This window comes from Haliotis rubra, unplaced genomic scaffold (assembly GCF_003918875.1).
Source record: "Haliotis rubra isolate DU_JTF1 unplaced genomic scaffold, ASM391887v1 Scf118, whole genome shotgun sequence".
Lineage (NCBI taxonomy): Eukaryota > Metazoa > Mollusca > Gastropoda > Lepetellida > Haliotidae > Haliotis > Haliotis rubra.
Window position 1 is genome coordinate 1,480,718 of NW_025765092.1, and position 25,416 is coordinate 1,506,133.

A 25,416-nucleotide genomic window follows, 5' to 3' on the forward strand; every position below is an offset into this window, starting at 1 on the left:
AAATAGAGGGTGTAGAAATTGCAGCAAAATCGTTTCAGAAACTTGACACCTTGCTGGTTCCAGAACCCATCACTGAGACTGTGAGGTCAAAGTTCCACAAGCGAGGTGTCGAATACTAGCAAACGATTGGATTTGATCGTTTTTTGCATGACGCCATTCTTAGCAATATTCCGATCCCGTTATCGTCTTTAACGACAAGCATGGTTGCCAAAGAGCTTTTCTAAAATGGAACTGTATGAGGTATTTTAGAAAGCTAATCAGTACATTTGCATCTTTTTCTGAAATCAATTTACATTTCATCCCAAAGTGTACATCAGAAAACGTATATGTACTACATGTACTACAATTATTAATTATGAAACTTGATCCGGAGCATGGCTTGGTGTAACGGACTATTGTTAATGAAAGGCCGTTCATTTCCATTAACGTCGATGATTACTGCAATTTACGAACAAAGAGGAAGCTAGTCTTGTATCTAACATATGTGAGGTAACATCCCCGCTGGTGCTGTCCACGTCTGGGACGAAGAGGACTTCGAGGGAGTCACGTCTTGTGTACAGGAAGGGCATAATTCATGCGCAGGCTGTTGAATGTTATGCAACCTGGAGTACGAAATATGAGAAGGTAGGAACGTACAATTTTGTTAGCAGCTGACGCCGACGAATGACTATCAAACATTGGGCATTAATATAAGCAACAAAACATTTTCCATATTCCAGGGGCGTAGCTACCATTATACAAAACGCCCGGGCTTACACATGGTTGTTGCTAAAAAGGTTAGGTAAATCCCGTATACTATCTAAACATAAAGCTTTGCAACCTATCGGGTTTACGCGAAAAAAAATGTCTTCCTACGCGGCTGTATTCGTACAAAATATCTGGTAATAGCAGAGTCTGTGCAATTTCCACAGTGTTATGAACATGTGTTTACGAACCACTATAGTAAATACTCACGATGTCAGGTGAGGTGAGGTGAAATTGGGTTTAATGTCGTGCTTGAGAATATTTCGCTCATATGACGACGTGCATGCGTGTGTATGTGTAGGTGCGGCTGGTTGTACTATAGTCTGTTTGCAGTGAAACGTACCGATGAATTTCACTTTAAACAAAAAAGTAAATAGAAAAAAAAGTGAAAATAAGATTGCGAATCCTCATAATTTTACCTTGCCAATTGAACATTTAAATCTCAGAATTTTATTCAACTTAGGATAAAAGTTGTTTAACAAACGATCATGGTGTCAAACCGCTATTATTGGTTTGTATTACAAGGGGTATGCACATTAGAAGAAACACTAGAACAAGTATGGTTGGTCCAAGTTAACTCTCATCACATATCGCACGTGCATTTGTTTCACTGTTCCAACTACTACGCTTACCCCCTTGTAATACAAACCAATAATAGCAATTTGAATCTATGATCGTTTGTTAAACACCTTTTATCTTAAGATGAATAAAGTTCTGAGATTTAAATGTTCAATTGGCAAGGTAAAATTAAGAGGATTCGCAATCTTAATTTCACTTTATTTGATTTACTTTTTTTTGTTTAAAGCGAAATTCATCGGTACGTTTTCACTGCAAACAGACTATAGACCAGACTTGAGCTGGTTTTATAGTGCTAGCCACTGAGAAACCATGCCGCAGCAAAGCACGAATACCCCACTCATACACATTATACTGATACAAGCCGACCAGTCCTTGTTGTACCCATTAATGCCGAGCGCCAGGCAGGGACCAACAAGTACCATATTTTAACTTCTTTTGATATGACGCGGTCGGGGATCGAACCCGCGACCTTCCGCTCCGGGCGGACGCTCTAACCACTACACCACGGAGGCGGTCCCGACGATGTCAGGTGTACCACTACCCGATATAGTATAATTAATCACTTTTGGTCCATATATGATCAAATATTCAAGATGCATTAAACACAGGTGCTGGTAAATAAAGCTAACATAATGTGCCAGATAAATTTAATAACTTTCAGCCTGATAATTGTTTATAGCGAAGACATTCCAATTGGAAACGGGGTCACCATGGAATTAGGACTATTCATGACGCTCTGTAAGTTATCCAGTTCTATTGGTTTTAGATCACAGTCAGCATTATTACAACTGTCAACGCGTGGATATATGCGTCGACTGGGGCATTAGCTCGGAATTAAGACGAAATGTACGTAGAATACGTTGACAAGACGAAGGAATACGTTGAGCTCAAACTTCTTTAGTTACATGACAAACAAATACACAAGACATAACTTAGGTGAGCAGAGTTCATGCTCAACCCCAGGGCGTTTCCTACGAGCGGCATTATCCTGCTCGTGGTCGTCCCAACGGACAGTCCAAATACCGAACTCGTACTCCTTCTGAGTCTAGATGTGAGCATACTAAGTATATATACAGTTTTTGACAACAATGGACAGGCGACGACTCATCAATGGACAGATAGAAAAAACAATAGCACTTCCTTGACTAGTTGATGTGATGGCAGACACGGCCAAGGGGGATGACCAATAAAGGTTATAAATGACTTATACAATAATTAATGGTCTGACAAGTCAATGTACAATGCGGTAGTGATAAGGATGTACAGTAGTGATTAAAAATACAGCTTAGCGTCATATATATATTACAATAAAGTCTCACATGTCTTGAGTACATAGTTTTTAGTTTTTAAATATTTGGACGATGGCTGTCCTGAATTAGTCCCTATAACACAACTAAGCCCGGTCTTCTAGTACCCGATTGGTTGCAACAAAGGCTATTTTGTTCAGAATCAGGGAAACAGAACGTCTTCATGGCGCCCAGTACATTATCCAGTTTTACTTGTGTTTGGCCACAGTCAGGCATATATCCATTGAACGACTTCTAACTACCCCGTGCAAAGTATTGGTGAAAACAAAAGCTCTTTTCAGAAATCAGGGGACCTAGAACTTGAATGGACATGTCTTTGACGTTAAGGTCATTTTGATTTCTTCAAGCGGGGAATCGAAAAACAAATCTGTCTTCAAACCTGAAGGAAACTGTCTTAAGTGTGATCAATTTCGAAGCGTCGGCATCTTATATGTATTTCTGTCCTCACATGATGGCCATGTGATATTGCCGGAATATTGCTCAAAGCGGCGTAAATCCAAACTCACTCATATTCCACATCGGCAAACTTAATAATAAACATATTACCTAAACTGACGGCCAAAGAAACCTTACAACTGTTTTAAAATCAATTTACTTTAAAAACCACAAACGATAGAGATGCATGAAGTAAAATATGTTGAAAACATTAAAATCACAACAAAATGTCAACATTTATCACAGACAAACAGGAACCGATTCTGGCATGACGGTTCCACTGAATTGAGGTGTAGTAGCTAATACAAGCACCCATAAGAAATTTCTCAAGTTCTAAGAGAAATTACCGCACTATTACAATTTACCGCAGTATATTACATTTTACCACGTTATTACAATGTACGTCGAAGCACACAGCAATAGCGTGTTTGACCACGCCCTCTACAAGACACGGAAATAGTTTCAAGCGCACAGAAAGAGTCACGTCGACTCTGATGTTGTCACCTGGATGATGTCCATCGTCATTCTCCTTGGGAGGGCTTAGATCATATCTTGTCGTTTGGCTGTCGAATGTCGTCGCACACGACATCTCTGGGGTGTTACGGTGATTTTTATCCCCCCGGTATATAATCGGTTATTTCAGCCACATAGCGACTACATTGAATTGAATCAGGACAGATTACTTTGTCCATAAATTTAAACTATCATCATCATCATCATCATCACCACCATCACCACCACCACCAAGGGACAGTTTCGCTCTTTAAAAAGAAATACACTCATCTGAGAAACAACAGTAGTCTCTCATACAGACCCTGAAGCAAATATATCCCAGAAAGCCCATGCAAGTCTAGAAAATGTGTCAAGTCTAGATTTCCACAGCTTCAGAAGAAAGTCTCAGGGCTCCTTTTCATGATATTTTATGTTTTTGATTATGAGCTCTTTTCTGTAAACTATTTTCATTTCAGAGACTAGTTGTTAGTCTAAAACAACAGGAACACTTATACATTTATGCAGACTGGACGATGTTTTGGTTATTGTTACATATGATGCAGAAATAATGTACACCTGGAAGCAAATTTGCCTATTCAAAAGCTACTTTATTTTTACGTACGTATTTATCTATTAATACATAATATATAAAAGATGAATTGTCTTTCTGATTTGCATTTGTTTGATGATTCAATTAGTTCCAGGACGTTTCAATATTAATGAAATAGGAAACCTTTTGATGCATTACATTTATGAGAAACATGTGTTGCGTGAGGCTTCATGGTATCTCATATTGTGATGTAGGCTCTGCATCTTCCGAACTGCCAGTGGGGGCGGTGTGGCAGCCAAGGGGTTCGACTCCCATTTCTGGTGTCCCCCGCCGCGATATTGCTGGAATATTGCTAAAAGCGGCTTTAAACCATACTCACTCACTACAACCCCCTTACCGTTTCGCGCCCCCGTCGTGATCAGTACGCGAGCAAACATCTTCACGCGTTCCCTTGATCGCGATCGTGACGCGAATATACGCGCTGGGCTCGCGATCTAGTCTGTCATACAGACCCTGAAAAAGCTATACTCAAAGCAGCCCATGTAAGTCTACTCACTCCCTCATCTCAATGGACTAGTGAGGCTCAAGCCTGCGTGGTCCCATCACTGATGTTAGATACATTTGCTCAAGATTTTCATAAAGCCACAACCTCAGCTTCAAAACCTTCATTGTCTATCTTTTCAAAATAATAGGGATATGATATGTCGATGATCTGATGCTGTTTACATACCGGTCAAATTGTCAATGATACGCCACAACCAAACTGGCCAGACAGTCCCAGACCGAGACGACCGTGAGTGACCACCCCGCAAGGTCACCTACGCATCCTCCATCTGCGCAACCGGATGCTCACAGTGACGTCATCAGTATCAACAGCATTGGGTCACAACATTAGCAGGAGCACAGTGATGGGTCGACTGCTTGCTGCCGGCATCAAGACCTCTCTGCTATGTCCTGGCATCATATTAACCGAATGTGTCAGTACTGTAGTTTCCGACTCAAGTTTTTCTGGTGTGGAGCAGATAGATCCTTTCAAAGTTAGAACATTTCTCTTTTGTTGCAGTTTATGTAACAAACTGGACATAGGTTCAAAGAGGTATGTGGTTGGTTTCTGATGGATATATGAATTATATGACAAGAGGCTGAATTCAATTGTTCCAGCATATAAAGTCTACATTTCCCAGCTGGTTACGTACTTCAGAGTCTGAATGTTTTTATTTTTATTTTAATTCCATGGAGCCACACCTTTTGGTTTACAGCACTGGCTTCACCATCAAAACCCTCGTCAAGTCAGTTCGTAGATTTAATGGTAGACAATCAAAGTAATTTACATTTGTGTCTTTCTTATGGACAGGACGTTAACTATAGGGCAGGATATGTTTAACCTTGAACACTTGGTGCCATCACTGATTTTCACTGATAAATGTCCAAATCGTAGTACCCCACCACTCATACAATTCTATCTAAGTGTAAGGTCAGACAAAAACAAAACCCCCAAAACAACCCCCAAAAAAAAACCAAACCAAAACCAAAACAAAAAAAACAAAACAAAAAACCCAAAAAAACCAACAAAACAACAACAACAACAACAAACACAAAACACAGGAATAATGATAATAAAACATTCTAATTTGTTACAGTTTGGCAGGAGTGTTTTAAGTCATTACTTAACTCACTCACTCGAAACCTATGACGTTATGAAGCTAAACTTTTGTCTATGTAATCTCGGGCATGTTGTCTCAGATCCGAAGTTGGGATTTAGTGGGAAACATGTCATTCATATGATATTATTTTGCTCCACCGCTGAGAATATTTTACGAGCGATATCTGTTGGTATGTGGGAACATGATGTGGATGTATTTCCTCTGTCGACCCGGCTTTTAAGTTTTGTATTACCCTCTTTGCAAACACGTTTTCAGGTTTTTACCATTTAACCAATATTTCCAGAAACGGCAGGTCAGCTGCAGTGCCTTAATTGGTTTCTATTAAGCCGATGTATTTCAGGATATGTGTCCAGGTCGGTACAACGGACCCATGATTGCAGGCAAGGCAGTTGCTGATTACTTTGAAAGCAACAGGGAGAAGAAGAAGATTCTAGACATTGGTGCAGGAACTGGCTTCGTAGCTGAACAGGTGAGCTTACTGAATCTGGGAGGATAATACAGGGGCTCAACGTCAATGGGGAATCGCCTGAGATTATGCCAGAATTTCATCAAAACCACACATTGGTTCTAAATGCATGCAGACATATAATATAATATTATAATATTGTGTACTTCTACAGCGCTAAATTCCATACACCAAGTGCATGCATGCTCGAAGCGCATACAAACAGACAGTTCATTTTTACCCGGATAACCCGAGCTGCCTGTGAGGCGCTAGAAGGTTATAGTCACACCACTTATCCGACCGAGTACCCATTTCAAGTATAAACTATCAAATATATTTCCTTTAGTAATCCTGCGGAGTTTTTGTTGGGAGATATGGAACAGACCTGTAAGAAACCTGTGCTCACCATGTAACTGATGTTCAACAAGACATATTAAGCATAGCTTTTGTTGCAGCTGAAGTCCCATGGGTTTGTCCACATTGATGCACTGGAGCCCTCCAGCAGGATGCTACTGAGAGCCCAGAAGAAGGGCTTGTACGAGGAGTGTTATAACGAGTATCTGTCTCAGGTTCCCCTGGCCATCCCCAATGGTAAGGTGGTCCTCATTTGAATAGGCATGTGAAGCGGAGAGGCTAAATATGTTAATATGTTGTTGTTTTTAACCTTGTCTGAAGATCAAATGCCAGATACCATCTATTATTGCGAACTTTATGTAGTCAAGAGCGTTTCAGCTAGGTCTGAAAATCTTTGGGATATCAACATGTTTGTCGAGGGTTGTGTTCGATGTATTTTACTAACTGTAATTATTCTCTTTATGCTATATGCTTTTGAAATGTCTAATTTAGAGAAGAGTGCGTTTGGTTTTGTCTATTGATTTCTTTTCAATGCAATTGACTAAACATTATTATTCTCTTGCTATCGCTTTTGAAAGTCTAAGTTAGAGAAGAATGCTTGCTATCTATTGATTCTATTATGTCTGTGATATTTCTATTTTTGTGTGTTTAGCTCTGAAAATGACATTACGAGACGCTGGGTATTTGGCAGTGATGTTTAAATTTGAAATGGGCTCTGAATAACCTTACAGATACATACGACTGCGCCGTCACCAGCGGCGGCATGGGAGAGGGACACATTCCTTGTTCCGGAATTCTGGAGCTGATCCGGATCGTAAAACCAGGTAAATACCAGGTCCCCGTCCCACAAAGCGATCTCAGAACTACGACGATCGTATGTCGTTTTATTTACGTTTTTCTAGGCCACAGGCCCGATCAATATTGCGATTGCGAAATCGTAAGATTCATACAATTTCAAAGCAAAATATATGTATTTAGACAAATTCACAGAGGTAAGTTTATGATTTGAAGACATAAGTCGAACAAATGTTCCAAATGAGGGGTTTACTATAGTATTTATACCTATAGCACAGCAGACAACGGCGATTTCGACAAGCTGGATATTATATCGAAGGCATCTACATAAACGGTTCTCGATGTATTTCGATCATTAGCTGGTTAAAGGATGGGATGCATTAAACGAATAAGCTGTGGGAGTTCCGGATCACTTTTGTTTCCAGCGCTACGACGATCGTAAGTCTATGATGTTGTAAACACTCTTTGTTTGAACGAGACATGAAAGTATCAATATGTCCAATATCTTGCATAACTCCAAGCGTACAATCCTTAAGCGCTATGTTTGATTTTGTGGCCGAAGATCTGTTGACGTCTAATCCATATAGTATTAGATGATTTGCTTCGGTAATCTGTCGTTATTCATGTTGATTATTTTGGCCCAACATTTAACACATTTAGTTACGTAAGAAACATATAATAGAGGTCGTACGACGATCGTAAGTCTATATTAAAGGATGGGAGTTCCGATCACCTTAGTGCTAAGATCGCGTTGTGATTTGCACTTCGTGTTGGTCACGTAATTCTTGTTCTGGTCGTGTTTTGGAGCCACACAGAGCAAGTTTGATACCTCTATATTAGCATGCTTTTCTCAGGTTGTAAATAGATTGGTGCAAAAAGTATTTTCTATAACTTGGACGTAGACTCGGTATTGTTGCAATTCTTGGTATTCCACATAGGACCTAATATTGGCCTTTAAACATAATAATTAATATAAAATCGCACATCAATGTGTGGATCTATTAGTTGTCTCAATCCTTGGATTAACAGTGTAAATGATGGTTTTGTACATGTTAAGTGTTACAATAATAGTTGACATGCTCCGGAGTGAAGTGGAATAGCATTGTCAATCTTGGTGGGTCTTCAGAGGTTTAGGGAGATTTGAGTAACTCTGGAAGTATGAAACCCTTCAGAGGTTTAGGGAAATTTGAGTAACTCTGGAAATATCAAACCCTTCAGAGGTTTAGGGAGATTTGAGTAACCCTGGAAGTATCAAACCCTTCAGAGGTTTAGGGAAATTTGAGTATCTCTGGAAGTATCAAACCCTTCAGAGGTTTAGGGAAATTTGAGTAACTCTGGAAGTATCAAACCCTTCAGAGGTTTAGGGAAATTTGAGTAACTCTGGAAGTATCAAACCCTTCAGAGGTTTAGGGAGATTTGAGTAACCCTGGAAGTATCAAACCCTTCAGAGGTTTAGGGAGATTTGAGTAACCCTGGAAGTATCAAACCCTTCAGAGGTTTAGGGAAATTTGAGTAACTCTGGAAGTATCAAACCCTTCAGAGGTTTAGGGAGATTTGAGTAACCCTGGAAGTATGAAACCCTTCAGAGGTTTAGGGAGATTTGAGTAACCCTGGAAGTATGAAACCCTTCAGAGGTTTAGGGAGATTTGTGTAACCCTGGAAGTATGAAACCCTTCAGAGGTTTAGGGAGATTTGAGTAACTCTGGAAGTATGAAACCCATAAGTATGGCATTATTCAATATAGAAATAGTGTTTGAATGTACTTCATGGGTTTCCGTATTTTGTGATTTCTTTGTTTCAGTTAAGTCCCTTAGTTGAGCGTTTCAAGAGGCCATCCACCTTTTTAAATAAAAGCTTGTTGTAGCTTTAAGCCGTTTCTATCTTAAACTCTTCCGTTTGTGTGGATAAAACAATACCCATTGATTGATAAATCTAAGGTTATAGGAAATGGCAGATTTATTGCAAGGAACTCTTTCTTTTCCAGGCGGAATTATATGCATTGTAATGCGTGAAGTGTTCCTGAGAGAGGTGGATGAATACAAGGATCGACTGGAGCCCCTCATGGACTCCCTAGAGAAGGAGGGGAAATGGAGAAAAGTATCCCGAGTTATTGTTCCCAATTATTTCATAGACATAACCGGCATTGTATTTCGCTACCGTGTTATTTGACTTCACAGTGAATAGTTTCTCACTCACCACAATATGGAACATACGCAGATAAAGATATAGTAAAGTTTAAAGAAATATAATCATAGCGTGTCCATTAATACAGTCCTTTATCAAGTAAAATGTAAACAGAAATGAGGAGATTAAATAAACATTAATTCATTCATCGTTTACTAGGATTTTAGTTTTTCATAGTTGTATGAATTTGAGTGAGTGAGTTTACTTTTACGCCGCGTTTAGCAATATTCCAGCAATATCACGGCGGGAGTTCACTTGAAATGGGTTTCACACATTGTGCCCATGTTGGGAATCGAACCCAGGTCTTCTGTGTGACGAGCGAACGCTTTAACCACTAGGCTACCCCACCGCCCCCATAGTTGTATGACCTGGTCGATTGGCGCTGAATGCGAATCTACATCAAAACGTTGCTAAGTGCAATAAAGTGTTGTGATATACATGTATGGGGTACAAGTGAACTAGCGAGTGGAATGGGTCTTTACATCACGAGGCCAAAGTTCGAGGGATTTACGGGATTTTTGGCTCGACACAGCCCGTACAACCTCGTTGTACATAGCAAATATCCGCTATCACCAATTATTTTAATTTCATTCTGTTTTGTGTATGTTTGTATGTAATTGCAAAGCAGATATGTTTATGGTCACTCAGTCACATGGCCGGTTCCATGGAACTCCGAAAACAGGACATTTAACATATCCTTCGGTCAGTTCCATTTCCTGCGAAATTAATGAATAACCTTTGGTGTTGGTATTGGTAAATATATTTAGATTGATTGAGTAGACTTTAATGTGAAAACCGTCGTCGACTATATGACAGTTAAACCTCAGCAGACTATAAACTTGAATATACATCAAATTATTAGGTGAGGTGTTGCGACCGGGGGTTTGACATCGACAACATGGTTGTACTTGGGAGTTACCTATATACATATGGGCGTGTCTCGCTTAGAAACAGCGTTAGAAAGACATATAGGTGTATAGACCCTACCCTATTAGGGACCGTTCATAATTTATGGCTTGGGGGGTGATGATGATTTTTATGGAGAAGCATACAAGTACAATGTGAATGACCCCCCCAAAAAAAAAAAAAAAAAAATTTAAAAAAATAAATAAATAAAATAAAATATTTATGTACAAAGTAAGTGACACCCCTGCAATTTTTGTACAAAATTGCTGACACCTACCTCCCAAGAACAAAATGGATAACCCCCCTTAAAAATCATCATCATCACCCCCAACCCCCACCCCCAGCCATAAATTATGAACGGTCCCTTACTATCCTTTTATATAGTAATATGGTTGGGTCTATACACCTATATGTCTTTCTAATGCTGTTTCTAAGCGACACACGCCCCTATGCCTAAATACGTGTCTGGGACAGCTACCCCAACTCATGCTCAGTACTTGCCCACTGAGATACAGCTTGATATGACAAATCTGAAGATTAAAATTGAAAATAGTCACTTTGTTAATGAGTAGAAAAACAGATACTTAGTAAAGAGCCTAAATGCCGCAAAAAATTACTTTATCACGTAAACCACCACCACGAACACAGGGGTTCGAATCACTGTTTGGACAATAATTTTTGAAAATAAAAATCCAGACTTTTGCAATCGTATATTGTGTTTATACGTTATGATTAACCTATATTTCAAATTTGAACGAGATCGGTGAAGAAATTGATATTAAAGAAAATTCTACCGCTACACACATTACATATAATACAATATACGATTGCAAAAGTCTAGATTTTTGTTTTTAAAAATTATTGTCCAAACATTGATTCGAATCCTTGTGACCACGACCACCCCAAAAAGTTGTGAACTATGTGCCAAACAGAATTTGCACTCAAAGAAAGAATATTCCAACGTGTACACATGCGTATTGCAACTAGTAAGTGAAGATTTTACGGACGCTTGTATCATTTTGATTTGAACGACGCTGAAGATTGTAAAACACGAAATGGGATATATACTCAGCAGCAAAAAAGAAAGTCAGTACGAATTTAAAATTAGATAGGCACTGTAATCAAATCATTACAGAAATGGACATAAAAAGCGGATCAAAAACATTTTTTGTGTACAATATCTTGACACATCAATGAATAACTCAGCACAATTCCAAGACATTACGTGAACGTTTGCAGTCCATTCAGACCCTTGACTTCAGTATCTAGTGCGACCACCACGAGCGGCAATAACTGCAGCACAGTGTCTATGCATGGGGTGCACCAATCGATTGATGAAGGCCATTGGCACCTTGAACTGCACTCTGGAAAAGGCCTGGCGCAATAAATCGGCTGTGTTCGGCCTTAGTATGACATTATTCACTCTCCTCTGTTTAAATCAGGACCAAGTGCTGGCCACTGCATAATGTTGACACCGTTCTGCTGTAGGATGTCCCGTGTAGCTCTGGCAGTATGGGTCTGGGCGTTATCATGCTGGAAAATGTTGTTCCGGTGAAGTGCGAAATGTGGTATGACGTGGGGTCTGCGAGCTTGGTCGATGTAGCGCACCGCTGTGATGCCGCCTCCGCTCACTGGACCAAGGTTCTGGAACAACACAAGACCCACTCTCTGGTTCAGGCCTATTCCACCCCATACCATGATGCTTGCACCTCCCCATGAGTCTCTTTCCATAACACATTGGTCTGAGTAACGCTGGCCACATCGTCGCCATATTCTTGCTTTGCCATCTGCAGTTGATACGCAGTACCGACTCTCATCTGTGAACAGAACAGTTCTCCATTGCCTGTATCGCCAGTTTTGGTGTTGTAGGGCAAACTGTAGACGTTCACGCCGATGACGAGAGGTGAGGATAGGTCCACGGTAAGGTCTTCCGTGTGTCCCCACTGTCTGGCGTGCTGTTTCGGATGCCTGCATGAAGGGATTCTGTACATGATGTCGCACAACATGGCGGTCTTGTCGTCTTGTGGTCACCCTTGGTCTGCCAGTATGGGGGCGATCATTTGTGGTGTTGGTGGCCCGGAAACGTTGCTGCAGCCTGTAGATGGTCCGAACGTTGACCTGGAAGTGATTGGCAACGGTTTGTGCAGTGTGGCCAGCTTCAAGTCTTCCTAGCGCCTGGTTCCTCTGAGCTGTCGTGAGTCGTGGCATCCTGCTGACGTTGTAATGTGAATGTTTCAACCAGGTTTGGGGGTGCATTTTACAGGGCTGGTCCTTGTGAACAGCACGTGCAGCATGAGTTGCATGAAAAACATGGAGAACACCGTACCATCTCCGAGACTGGTTTGCGTTTTTGAGACCATTTCCTGGGTTTGGGAAAGAAATGTCTTTGCTCAGGTAGATTTGGAAATGTTGTCAAAACTATACAATCAAAACGTTAAATGAGTTTACAGTTATCCGTTTCTGCGAAGGAAGATTCCAAACTGACGTTTCTTTTGCTGCCTAGTATATATTACAGAAAGGGGACATTGTGCCTTATAGCGGAAATGGTGGATATCCGAACAGTGGACACTAGTGTCTGACTGTTATAACACGTATACAGTTCCATTCCCATTAGGTACACACCTCATTTGTAACACTCCAATTTACCCAGTTTCCACAGAGGATATTTTGATTAATTGTGACAATTCCCTGATCAACGCAGGGAATCATCAGTCACGAATATCTGTCGACAACGATCCCTCAGGGCGTAAGATTAAATATATAGATTAAAATGCATGGGTCACTGAATTGTCACACAGATGACCTGGTGATCCATGTGATCGAGTGATTTTAACCAGTATTCAGCAATATTCCAGCAATATCAAGGCGGGGGACACCAGAGTGAGTGAGTATGGTTTTACGCCGCTTTCAGCAGTATTCCAGCAACATCACGGCGGGGGACACTAGAAATGGGCTTTACACATTGTACCCATGTGGGGAATCGAACCCGAGCCTTCGGCGTGACGAGCGAACGCTTTAACCACTAGGCTACCCCACCGCTCCGGGGGGCACCAGAAATGGGCTTCACACATTGTACCCATGTGGGGAATCGAACCCGAGCCTTCGGCGTGACGAGCGAACGCTTTAACCATTAGGCTACGTACCCCACCGCCCCGGGGGACACCAGAAATGGGCTTCACACATTGTACCCATGTGGAGAATCGAACCCGGGTCTTCGGTGTGATGCGCGATGGCTTCAACCATTAGTCTACCCCATCGTCCCATGATTGAATAGACAATACCTACTGTTACAACGCAATTATAACTGAACTAAGAATATATACTCTCCCAAAAAAGAAACGCATCATGAAAATAGCAATTTCAAGTAGCAATTAATTAAAACGTGATTCATTTTACAAAAGGTTTTGCTCTGTTTATGAGTCCTATGGTGTTTATGTTTTGAAGCATCACAACAAAACGCACCATCCGTAAAATACCCGTATTTAACAGCATGATTTTCAATTTCGGCGTGTAGTGTCACAGAATACACAATTCACATGCAATGCACGTGAAAGATGGGGATCAGATGGTCTCAATGATGGGTATAAAAGGTTGATTGCTGTCTGTCGATTATTCACTGTATTTGGAATATTGTTGACGAACGCAAAATGCCACGTCTAAGTGAAGCCAACCGTCATATCGCCATTGGTTTGCTTGAAGCTGGCCAGTCTCAACGTGCAGTTGCCAGACGCATGAATGTTCACCAAAGCACTATTTCACGGCTCTAGGAGAGATATCGCCGGCAGAATTTGGTAGCAGATGCCCCTCGTAGTGGGTGACCTTGAGCGACAACTGCGGAGCAGGATCGCTACATCCGGGTACATCACCTGCGTCATCGAACAGATACGGCGACCAGTACCGCTCGACAAATACCCGGATTGAGGAGGCTTTCTGCACAGACCGTCAGGAACAGGTTGAGAGAGGCTGGTTTACGTGCCAGAAGACCTTATTTTGGCCCTGTGCTTCGACAACAACATCGTCAACATCGAGTTCAATGGTGCACCAACGTTCAGGCCTGGAACCTGCCGAATTGGCGTAGAATCTGGTTCAGTGATGAATCACGATTTCTATTGGAACGACGCGATGGGAGAATGCGGGTGTACAGACGTTGACGTGAACGTTTCGCCGACGCTTGCGTTCCCCAGGTGGACAGATTCGGCCGGGACAGTGTTATGATGTGGGGAGCTTGCCGTAGGAGAAGTGATTTGGTGATGATCCAGGGCAACCTGACAGCTCAACGGTACTGTGACGAAATCCTACGCCCACACCTCCTTCCAATCATTGATCGCCAGAGGGAGTTGTTTCAACAGGACAATGCCAGGCCCCACACAGCACGTCACACTACAGAGTTCCTCCAGAACCACAACATCAATGTGCTCCCCTGGCCCTCAAGATCACCGGACTTAAACCCGATCGAACATCTGTGGGATGCCCTGGACAGACGGGTGCGACGCCGTAACCCTCAGCCCCAGACACTTCAGCAACTCGCACAGGCACTACAGGCAGAGTGGGCTGCGATTGGGCAACACGAGATTCTGAGACTTATTCGTTCGATGCCGAGGCGATGCCGTGCAGTTCTGGATGCCCACGGTGGTCACACGAGGTATTGACTTCAGCGCCACCACACGTCTCCATGTGACACTCAAACTGACTTTCCTCGAGTTGGTGCCAAAGACGGATAAGTCTGCATTCCCAGTGTGCATATTCGATATATTTCATTGACTCATAAAGCCTTCAAGATGTTTCAAAATAAACATAAAAATACAGCTGAGATTCCTATATGCGTTTCTTTTGTGGGAGAGTATACATGTCAGTTATGATAAGGTCAAGGACTCATTAGCTAATGGTTTAGACTGTATTCCCACTCCGATGACAAAGCGAGATTTTTTACCTCGGCCAAAGGTTCGCCTGACCTTAATGACTTACTTCCAAAGAGGGGTCGCTTCAACACTGGACAGAGTTTGTGCAGTTCCAGGTGGGTGTGATATGCGTGTGTTGAAAACGTATGACTGGTCATAATTGCTTTATATTTGATGGCAGAGGGCACTGTCTGAAGCTCAGGGTGTGACCTCACTCGTCCAGATCCAAAAACTGCTTCCAGTTACACTAGAACGACACTTAAAGTAGTTTAAACCAGTGCGGACTTATAATGAGCAATCAAACATCTTTACTACAGCTACCGATACCTATCACAATAGAGTGAGTGAGTGAGTGGCTGAGTGAGTGAGTATGGTATTATGTATGGTTTTACGCCGCTTTTAGCAACATTTCAGCAATGTCACATTGGGGGACACCAGAAATGGACTTCACACGTTGTATCGATGTGGGGAATCGAACCCGGGTCTTCTGCGTGACGAGCGAACGCTTTAACCACCAGGCTACCCCACCGCCCTCCATCACCGTAGAACGTAGGGCAGGTGATTCTCGCCATACTGAACGGACATTTTGGCCACTCGATTCCCTTTTCGGTAACTTATGTCAGATAGAAGGGACAGAGGACAGTGTATAGTAAAGCGCTGAAACAAACGTTAATTACACGTATATGTAAGATAATGTAAAACATTATAACCTGAACACATTTACCATCCATATACATAAATTCGACTTATCCATGTATTCGAGACATAGGTATGTCTATCAGGGTAGAAAAAAAAGATGATCCAGTCCTAATTCCTCGGCCTAAGCATTTGTTTATCTAATGATTTCCATATCACTAATAGGGGCACCTTATTAGTTCCAGTCTGATTAGCACAGACAGTGATTTCCGTAAAATGGCGGAAAGGTGTGAGCCGCGCTGGTTTGTTAATTGGATCAGTTTGCTACACCAATCAACTTCTCATTGACTGACTTCGGCTTATGTATACAAGATTGCTGTTGTTTGAATCTCATGGGACCAAATTTCCTTTTCGAGTCATCGTGTGTATTTATGAGACGAATTCGTGTAACCGGTATTCAAATGATGACAACTATTACAGGGAATGGTCGGGACTGACAGGGACTTCCAGTTATGCATAATATTCGAGACACCGGCATTCGACTCATCGGGATTTGACTGTATTTATGAACCAGAGGAATTACAAAAAGGGTACATATCGTACATTATTCACCTAATCACTGGATCAAAACTGAAAGTGTGAAACATCGTCACGCAGCATGTAAATCAACTCAGTGTTTTGTAAACTAAGCTTGTTTAAATCGGTTACTTCCCGGCAGAATAACTTTAACATTTTGGACCAGCCGAGTGCTTGTCAACATCCACGATCAACTACAGCTTGACTATTGGCTCAGCGGAAGCTATTCATTTGTACAGTAATGACTCGGCTGACATTTACCTCAAGTAGGCCCCACTGTCATTAACATTGCACAGTCATCGCAATATCTACATTTCTGTCCGATTTACAGGCTAACACTTTTTATTTCATGGCCGCCATTATGAAGCCGTGCTTTATACTGTCCGTTGGGGTGTTGGTGTATTTGGGTAAGTCGTGTAAATCAAACTTTAATGTTTCCATTGTGTACATAGTTGTGTTGAAGTACGTGGGAATATTCAGATTCTGACAAGTTATTGTATAATTGTTTGTCTAATTATGAATAATTCACATTAAGCAACTGGTATTTCTGTTTCGGTAAACAATAGTAAATCAACGGCGTCTACAAAACACGATAATTATTTCCACCCAACTGATTTCAATTAAATTAAGTATATTTGATTAAGGACAATTTCTGCGGTTAAAAGACATAGTGATCAATCCCTCAAATTATGAATTCGTTAAAAAGCATTTTTCGTTTCAAATGATTTATTGTTTCTATTCACAATTTAGAATAAAATAATTATAGTTGAGATAAACGAATGTCCAATGGTTGTGGTGACAGCGAGTCTGGTTCCAGTCATTTCGTCATTTACTCATAAATAGTCAACTATCAACTCAGGAGGAACGGAAGATTGATCACAACTCTCTAACCGTGTTTTATATAATTTGTTTAGTATTCTATGATTAGATGCAGAAAAGCAGTGAGGTTTTATAATTATGATACGTATAAGTCTGTTCCAATCGCAATATAATGTCTGGTTCCTGTCGCCGTTTGGATAGTTGAATCAATTGTAGTCAATTATAGCGATTGTAAAGTTTCTTTAAAAAGGTGTAATGCACAGGTATTGTCAGCTGAACTGGCGGGCAAAATAGTGAGTTTTATGGATGCCAACGTCTTTATTACGTGGAACACAACGTTTGTTGACTTCCATAAAACCCCCTTCCTTATGTGTATCAATTCTAAATGCAACGTAACGACAAAATATAGTACAATTGATACTCGTATGTGACGCTAGAATTACAAACGTTATTAAAACATTACCAGGAAGTGATTCAAACATAAGTTCCCAAGCTATTCTATGACACTCGTATCGAATACATCGCTATCGTAAAACCATTCTTGTTTCATTCACTACCATGAAACGGTTCATGGCCGAAGTAGCGATAATCTTTCATATTAGGACCGAACTAAACTGAAGTACAAAAGAAAGTATACACTAATACCAAAACACCAGTTGTGTACTTTATTTTGGATGTCAGTAATTTTCTAATAACTACATTGCTACTACAGCTATATGACGGTGGTATGTAAATAATCGTGTCTGGACCAGACAATCCAGTGATTCACATCATGAGCATCAATCTACGCAATTGGGATACGATGACATGCGTCAACCAAGTCAGCGTGCCGGTCTACCCGATCCCGTTAGTCACCTCTTACGACAAGCATGGGTTGCTGAAGATCAGTTTCAAAACGTAACTTCACGGGTTATATCAGTAGAATTAGAATAATATTGATAATAATATTGATTATGATAAGGATGGTGATGATATAAAAAAATGAATAAAATGTTCAAACGAACAAAACCAAGTACATAATTTGTTGCATGAACTCACATAGATCCGGCATGAGATAAAACAACCTTCATTTAAAGTACACGATTTGAACATTCCACTCTAATCCGCAAAGCATCCCAACAATGATTACACTACACGGTAATCGTCGTCTCACTCACACTGCACTTCCCAAACGTATTATGAAATTCTAGAAAGGACAATGCTGTTTTGTCGCGGTGTCACTCTCACTCACAGAGACCATCCAGTCTCGATCATCCGTCCAAACACATACCACTGGGCGTTAAAGGCAATTAGCGGTGTAAATACGAACAGATAACTGAAAGTCGGTGATGGCACGACGGGAAAGGTTAAAGCGTGACCCGCTGTACCGGTTGCCTGACACCCCACAGCAGTGCCCTGTGACGGAGACAGTTAACATACTACACAACTAGAGGATTGACATCCAAGAGAAATCCTGTTAGCGCATGTACTGATTCTGTTGAAACAAGGCAATCCAAACTTGACCAAAGCGCGACAACGTGATTGTTGGACAGGTTACGTTGTCGCATTTTGAATATAATTATCCTTTAATCTGGCGGAAAAAATATAATAAATAATGTTGAGGCTTGTAGCGGAAAATGTATCTAGATATCTATACTCTAATTCACCGCCTCCCCTGGACTCACATCTAGTCACTGAAAAGAACTTATTTTACTGAAAAATAGGTTCCTAAATTATAATCATAAAATATAACAGAAAGGAGCCCAGAGACTTTCTTCATTTTCTTGAAACTGTGGAAACCTAGACTTGCCATATAATATCAAATATTCGACACATTGTTTGTAAGAGAAATGGGATTCGAACTTTCTTCAACAACTACAAAAGGCGGGCTGGAACAAGCTTGTCAAGTTTCAGCTTCATTGGTCCAGCCGTTTCTGATGCTGTGACGTCACACACACCGAAGTCGACTTTGCTGCCATGGATCCAGTGCACTGCGATTGCTGTCTGTAAACACGACCTTACCGTCAGCCTTCCAACATGATGTTGGCAGCCATGTTTGTTCTTAATGACCTGCCTATGATGTCACAAACATCCGATAGGTTAGTGTGGAGCTAATGAGAGATGAACGACATCGTTAGTACAATTGGAATAAATGAATAGTTAATGGATGAATACGTAATGAGTAAAGACGTTTAATTACGCACTAATGTGTCATTACTGCTTCGGGGGCGGTGGGGTAGCCTAGTGGTTAAGGCGTTCGCTCGTCACGCCGAAGACCCGGGTTCGATTCCCCACTTGGGCACATTGTGTGAAGCTCATTTCTGGTGTCCCCCGCCGTGATATTGCTGGAATATTGCTAAAAGCGGCGTCAACTTAACTCACTCACTCACCATTACTGCTTCGTACAACCGGATCATGGCTGTTCCCTAACTCAGAATAATGCACCGGATTACCTCCCTTGAATGTGTGCCAGTCAGTAGTAAAAACTGTCTCAAGAATGTCCCAGGAAATACAAGGAACAAATCTTTCATTTCCAGCACAACTACCTAGATTACCACGTGTTCTACAGGTAGACAATTGACTTGCCTTTGCGTGTGTTTGGGACGGTGCCGCCGGTGGGGCAGAATATGCTCACAAATACGCGAACAATTGGTATCACATCCATGTTATATTGATTCATAAACAAAATCTCACGGTTGGAATCGCACAAAGGCCTCTGCTTGAACTGAAACTGCATTAATATACGACCACGTTAGGATATGTAGCGCAACATGCTGGCAAAACGTGTGTTGGTCAGCGGGAGGACATCGACGATAGGTTGTTCGACAATGGGTTGTAGTATTTGTTCTGGAGATTTGTTAGTCGTGCTTGAGACGACGGATATTCTTTCACTGCTTCCATGCCGCAGCACCCCACTCAGACACATTATACTGACTCGATATTGTGGAAGAAGAAGCTGAACACTATATATACAAATACAACTTCACAACAGGTTTTACAAAACATATAGCATCTCAGGCAAACCATGCTTATTTGGCATTTGGGGGGTAAAGAAACAATGATCTATTTTCAATTTCTTCAGAATATAGTACGTTTTGGCATTTTTGGCCAAAAGATTGTCGTAGTCCCCCAAGAGTAGCACATATTTGTTCCTGAAAGGCGTCATGATGATTATGCTTGCATCCAGATTCTAATGACAAGTCCATACATTCTACAGGTCAAGTATTTGGTTCCCATGACAACCAATGTCATCACAAGAGATTCCGCCGATGCGCGAAAGCCATATCTAATCTGCAGATTCCAATGATCGAATCCAAGAATCCTGAAGACTTCGGTGACCCACATTCTGTTGTAAAGAAATTCTGCAGGTACGGTGTGTGATAAGAGCATACGGTTAGGTGCTTGCCTTCACTTTCTGGTACTTTGTTTAGAGTTGATAAAGACCATGGACTGATCTTTGGCTATTATGTTTGTATTCAACAGAAAGGCCCACAGAAGTTTGAACTGTGTGTACAACCAACTAGATGACTGCAAGGGTCACGTGAAGACGGGCGGGGTAGAGGACAGAGCTGGGATGCTGTCCTATGTGTGTGGTGAAGGAAGGAAAGGTGCGTGAACGGGTGTGTGTTAATATGGGTATGTGGATGTGTGTGTCGTGTGTCTGTGTGTGTGTGTGTACGTTGTATTTGTTGTATGTGTTTGGTGTGTGTGTATTTGCGTGTTTTGTGTGTGCATTTTGTATGTTGTTTGTGTGTATTTTGTGTGTGTTTTGTGAGTTGTTTATGTTTGTGTATTGTGTGTTGTTTATGTGTGTATGTTTTGTGTGTCGTATGTATTTGCTTTATATCCCTGCCACCTATGTCAACTGATTCTCAGGACCCAAGACCCCCTCAAGCAGTTGTCAAGTTGAGAACACTGACAGTAACACTTTAATGCATGTTAATTACGAGAGTATACATCAAACTGACCCATGCTAATTAGTATAATTATCAAATATGACAATGACATAATTGTAATTGTAAAGATGATTAGGAGCATGTCTGGTTATCACCGCAATGGAGAGCAAAATTGCACCTAATTAACAACATGTGCAATGATTAGCAAGAAATTACCGTGTGAAACACAGATGTCGGTATCATCAAAGTAACAATCAGGCACTCTAACATTTTACATCGTCATTGAAGAAACTGGATGAAACGGTATCCTCCCATTTGTTACACATGCCAGTTGTTACACCCCCAAATACACATAAGGTCACAGACCACTGCACACACTAATTACCTATTAGTGAAGAATGGGATAGTCCATACTCGTTACAGACATAGATAGAACAACGCAACACAATTGATTAGCACTTCATATAATTTTATTGCATTTTATATGCATTTGTTTGCAAATCCATGTATATGAAGTTCATCATTCTTCGATGTCTTTTATCATTTATTTCTAAACCACTGATTCAACTCAGCACATAGATTTCACATAACAAGAGTCTCAACCAAGCTTAATCAAATGTCCGATGGCATCAAGGAAGTCATGTGGTGTCCTGGTACCCTGGTGAAGCTGGTCCTCCAGTCTCTGGGTTCTGTTCTCCAACTCCCCGTACACACGCTTTCTGGTAAGAGGAGCTGCACCGAAGACGATCTGCGACAGCTTGGCTCGGTCTGCGGACTCGATCTTGCGGATGACGGTGGTGAACCTGTAGATATTCGGATGGTCGTGTGGCGAATCCAGGACAAAATCCACCCGGACAAAGTCCACCCGGACAAAATCCACCCCAAAATTGCAACCTAGGACAAAATCCACCCGGAAAAAATCCACCTCTAATAAATTCCACCATAAGAAAAAAAACCTAATGACATGTTTAGTCACAGAAATGAATTTTATTCATATCAGTCATTCATAATCGATAACAAAAACAAAATATGACAATAGCACATTTTCACATTTCACATTTATGAATTATTCATGCATCAATGCATATGTAAATATGACAATAGCATATATTTCACACATAATGAAACATATTTCTTGTTATTATTCCTTATGAATCATTCATGCATCACATCTAGGAACAACAGCCAATTAGGAAAACGTAAATGCTATCAAAACAATGCTTGCAATGCTTGAGAAAAACATCTTGATCAAAGATCAGGACACACTAAAACTTTTAACTACAGCAATTTGAAAAGGGTGGATTTTGTCCATTTTTTCTGTTAAGAAGAGGTGGATTTTGTCCGGGGCGGCAATTTTGGGAGTGGATTTTGTCCGGGTGGATTTTGTCCGGTTACCTCGTGTGGCAAGGTCCGGTTTAGTTTGTTGTGGAAGCCCTCGAGATTGTTGTTAGTGCGTGGTCCTCTGGTCTGGTGGTGGTTCCATAGGTACCGGCAATATCAGAGTTTGTAACAACTGGCATGTGTAACAAATGGGAGACAACCGATGAAACATTAATAATGGTGACTTGACAGCTGGTGTTGAGCTTGCACTGAAGGCACTGGTTCGAATCACAACGTATTTGAAATAAGACCTGTATTCTTTACTTCCTCATTTCATTTACTCGCAGTGTAACTTGACTAAATCTAAAAGCAGCGTTAAACGATGCTAATATTTGTACACTTCTATTTAAGTTTATATTGTACATGCAACAGCGGTAACGTTTCGGCTAATATGATCAAATGGTTTCTACTCCCTCTGATTTCTTTTAGATTTGATTTCCGGGTCGTCCTGTTGGCTGGACAACAACGTTGCTGCCCGGTTACGTCACTGTAAGGCCAAACACAACGTCGACAACATCGCCGCCAGCGTTCACAAAGACAACATCACCGATTCGTACGCGTTCTGCAAGTAAGGAGCCTGCGACATATTTATAATTTCCTATTCATATGTAGCATGAGGACACTTCGTAGAATTCCAGTTAATATATCAGATAGAAGTGAGCTAGTAGGATGTTATATATCTATTACATGTCCTTTTCGTGACACAGACTGTATTAATCTAACAATTAACGTCACCATTGAAACCTTCACATTGAGGTCAGCGTGACCTGAGTAGGATTCCTCGACAAAAAGGTATCACACACGTATACTTGAGATCGAATTCCTGACGTCATCAATCAAGCACCCGGTTCTGAACACGAAAGAAACAAAACAGAATAATATGGAAGCAAAACAACCATCATTCAATAACTATATACTTTCAAAGTCTTCATTCGGATCCGAGTACTGCCGATGCTGTCCCTATTTCACGACTGTATTGCTATCCTAAGATAAAATGGATTTGTAATATAAATGCCTTATATCCCCTAATAATTATTTTTTTAACGGGCTTCCAGGCCCGGCGCTTATTAGAGGCCCCGCGCTTTTGTGCTTACTGGGTATCATTAATAATTGTTAGTGAGCTGCCTTACCCCCTGAGCTTATTATAGATCCGGCGCTTATTACAGGAAATACGGAATATCCATGATTGACGTTAGGTCATTTGTGAAATGCTTGTGATTGTCGTGGTAAATGGCGTCGTCCATGTTGCAGCTCCCTGGACGACTTTGTGTGGGCCTGCATGGGTGACTGGACCATGAAGAGATGCCCATACAACCTGGCGGCCTTCATTATCCGGACAGTCAACCCAGAGACACTCTCGGCCAAGCTGAAGTGCTGACCGTTCTCTTTGATGGATTGATAGCCGTAGTCGGCAGTATTACTGTAACGCAAGTGTAACATTGCTGCAGTATCTACACTTGGAAAGTTGATTCATGGCCAGTGACTGTATTCTGTGACGTCATTTGTTTGATGACGTGGTGCACTGATCAATGACGTACGATTAGGCTGTGTTCCACAAAGCGATCGTAGAAAGGGGCCCTGTTCACATAATTAATTCCTTGATACTATTATAACCCAGTTCATCAACTCAACACATGATCACTGCAACTTTAGAAGTTTATTTTAGTGTTTATGAAACCAACCATCGTAACATGCCAGCATTGTCTGATGAGTTTCTTAGCTACGATCCCCGTTGATGTGTCTGACATATTATATTCCCCGATTGTTTCTTTTGACAAAAGTAACAATGGTTGCTCTGTTTCCGTGTAACTATTACAGCAATAAATACATTAATACAGATGATGTTACTGCTGATGTTTGATCCAGTGGATGTTATGAGTTCAGTTGATAACTGGAGATGTTTCACCCGGCTGATGTTACTTGTGACGCTTGATCCAGTTGGTGTTATGAGTGATATTTGGTTCAGTTGATATTACTGGAGATGTTTCACCTAGTTGATGTTACTAGTGACGTTTGATCCAGTTGATGTTATGGGTGATATTTGGTTCAGTTGGTATAACTGGAGATGTTTCACCCGGCTGATGTTACTTGTGATGTTTGATCCAGTTGATGTTATGAGTGATATTTGGTTCAGTTGATATTACTGTAGATGTTTCACCCGGCTGATGTTACTTGTGATGCTTGATCCAGTTGGTGTTATGAGTGTTATTTGGTTCAGTTGGTATAACTGGAGATGTTTCACCCGGTTGATGTTACTAGTGATGTTTGATCCAGTTGATGTTATGAGTGATATTTGGTTCAGTTGATATAGCTGGAGATGTTTCACCCGGTTGATGTTACTTGTGACGCTTGATCCAGTTGGTGTTATGAGTGATATTTGGTTCAGTTGATATTACTGGAGATGTTTCACCTAGTTGATGTTACTAGTGACGTTTGATCCAGTTGATGTTATGAGTGATATTTGGTTCAGTTGGTATAACTGGAGATGTTTCACCCGGCTGATGTTACTTGTGATGTTTGATCCAGTTGATGTTATGAGTGATATTTGGTTCAGTTGATATTACTGTAGATGTTTCACCCGGCTGATGTTACTTGTGATGCTTGATCCAGTTGGTGTTATGAGTGTTATTTGGTTCAGTTGGTATAACTGGAGATGTTTCACCCGGTTGATGTTACTTGTGATGTTTGATCCAGTTGATGTTATGAGTGATATTTGGTTCAGTTGATATTACTGGAGATGTTTCACCCGGCTGATGTTACTTGTGATGTTTGATCCA

At 41.1% G+C, this 25,416-nt stretch overlaps 2 protein-coding genes across 2 annotated transcripts; both read left to right on the plus strand.

The window, feature by feature from the left end:
• The first annotated feature begins 572 nt into the window (after positions 1-572).
• Positions 573-9,534, plus strand: LOC124259385 (2-methyl-6-phytyl-1,4-hydroquinone methyltransferase 1, chloroplastic-like). Its single transcript, XM_046693514.1, has 5 exons — positions 573-624; positions 6,112-6,240; positions 6,672-6,807; positions 7,302-7,394; positions 9,350-9,534. The coding sequence occupies exons 2-5, from the start codon at positions 6,115-6,117 to the stop codon at positions 9,532-9,534; spliced, it is 540 nt and encodes a 179-aa protein (XP_046549470.1). The 5' UTR covers positions 573-624; positions 6,112-6,114.
• A 7,338-nt stretch (positions 9,535-16,872) lies between these two features.
• LOC124259393 lies at positions 16,873-24,476 on the plus strand. Its single transcript, XM_046693526.1, has 5 exons — positions 16,873-16,972; positions 20,581-20,731; positions 20,847-20,971; positions 23,069-23,207; positions 23,891-24,476. Exons 1-5 carry the CDS (start codon positions 16,915-16,917, stop codon positions 24,015-24,017), a joined length of 600 nt encoding a protein of 199 aa, XP_046549482.1. The 5' UTR covers positions 16,873-16,914; the 3' UTR covers positions 24,018-24,476.
• Positions 24,477-25,416: the final 940 nt, after the last annotated feature.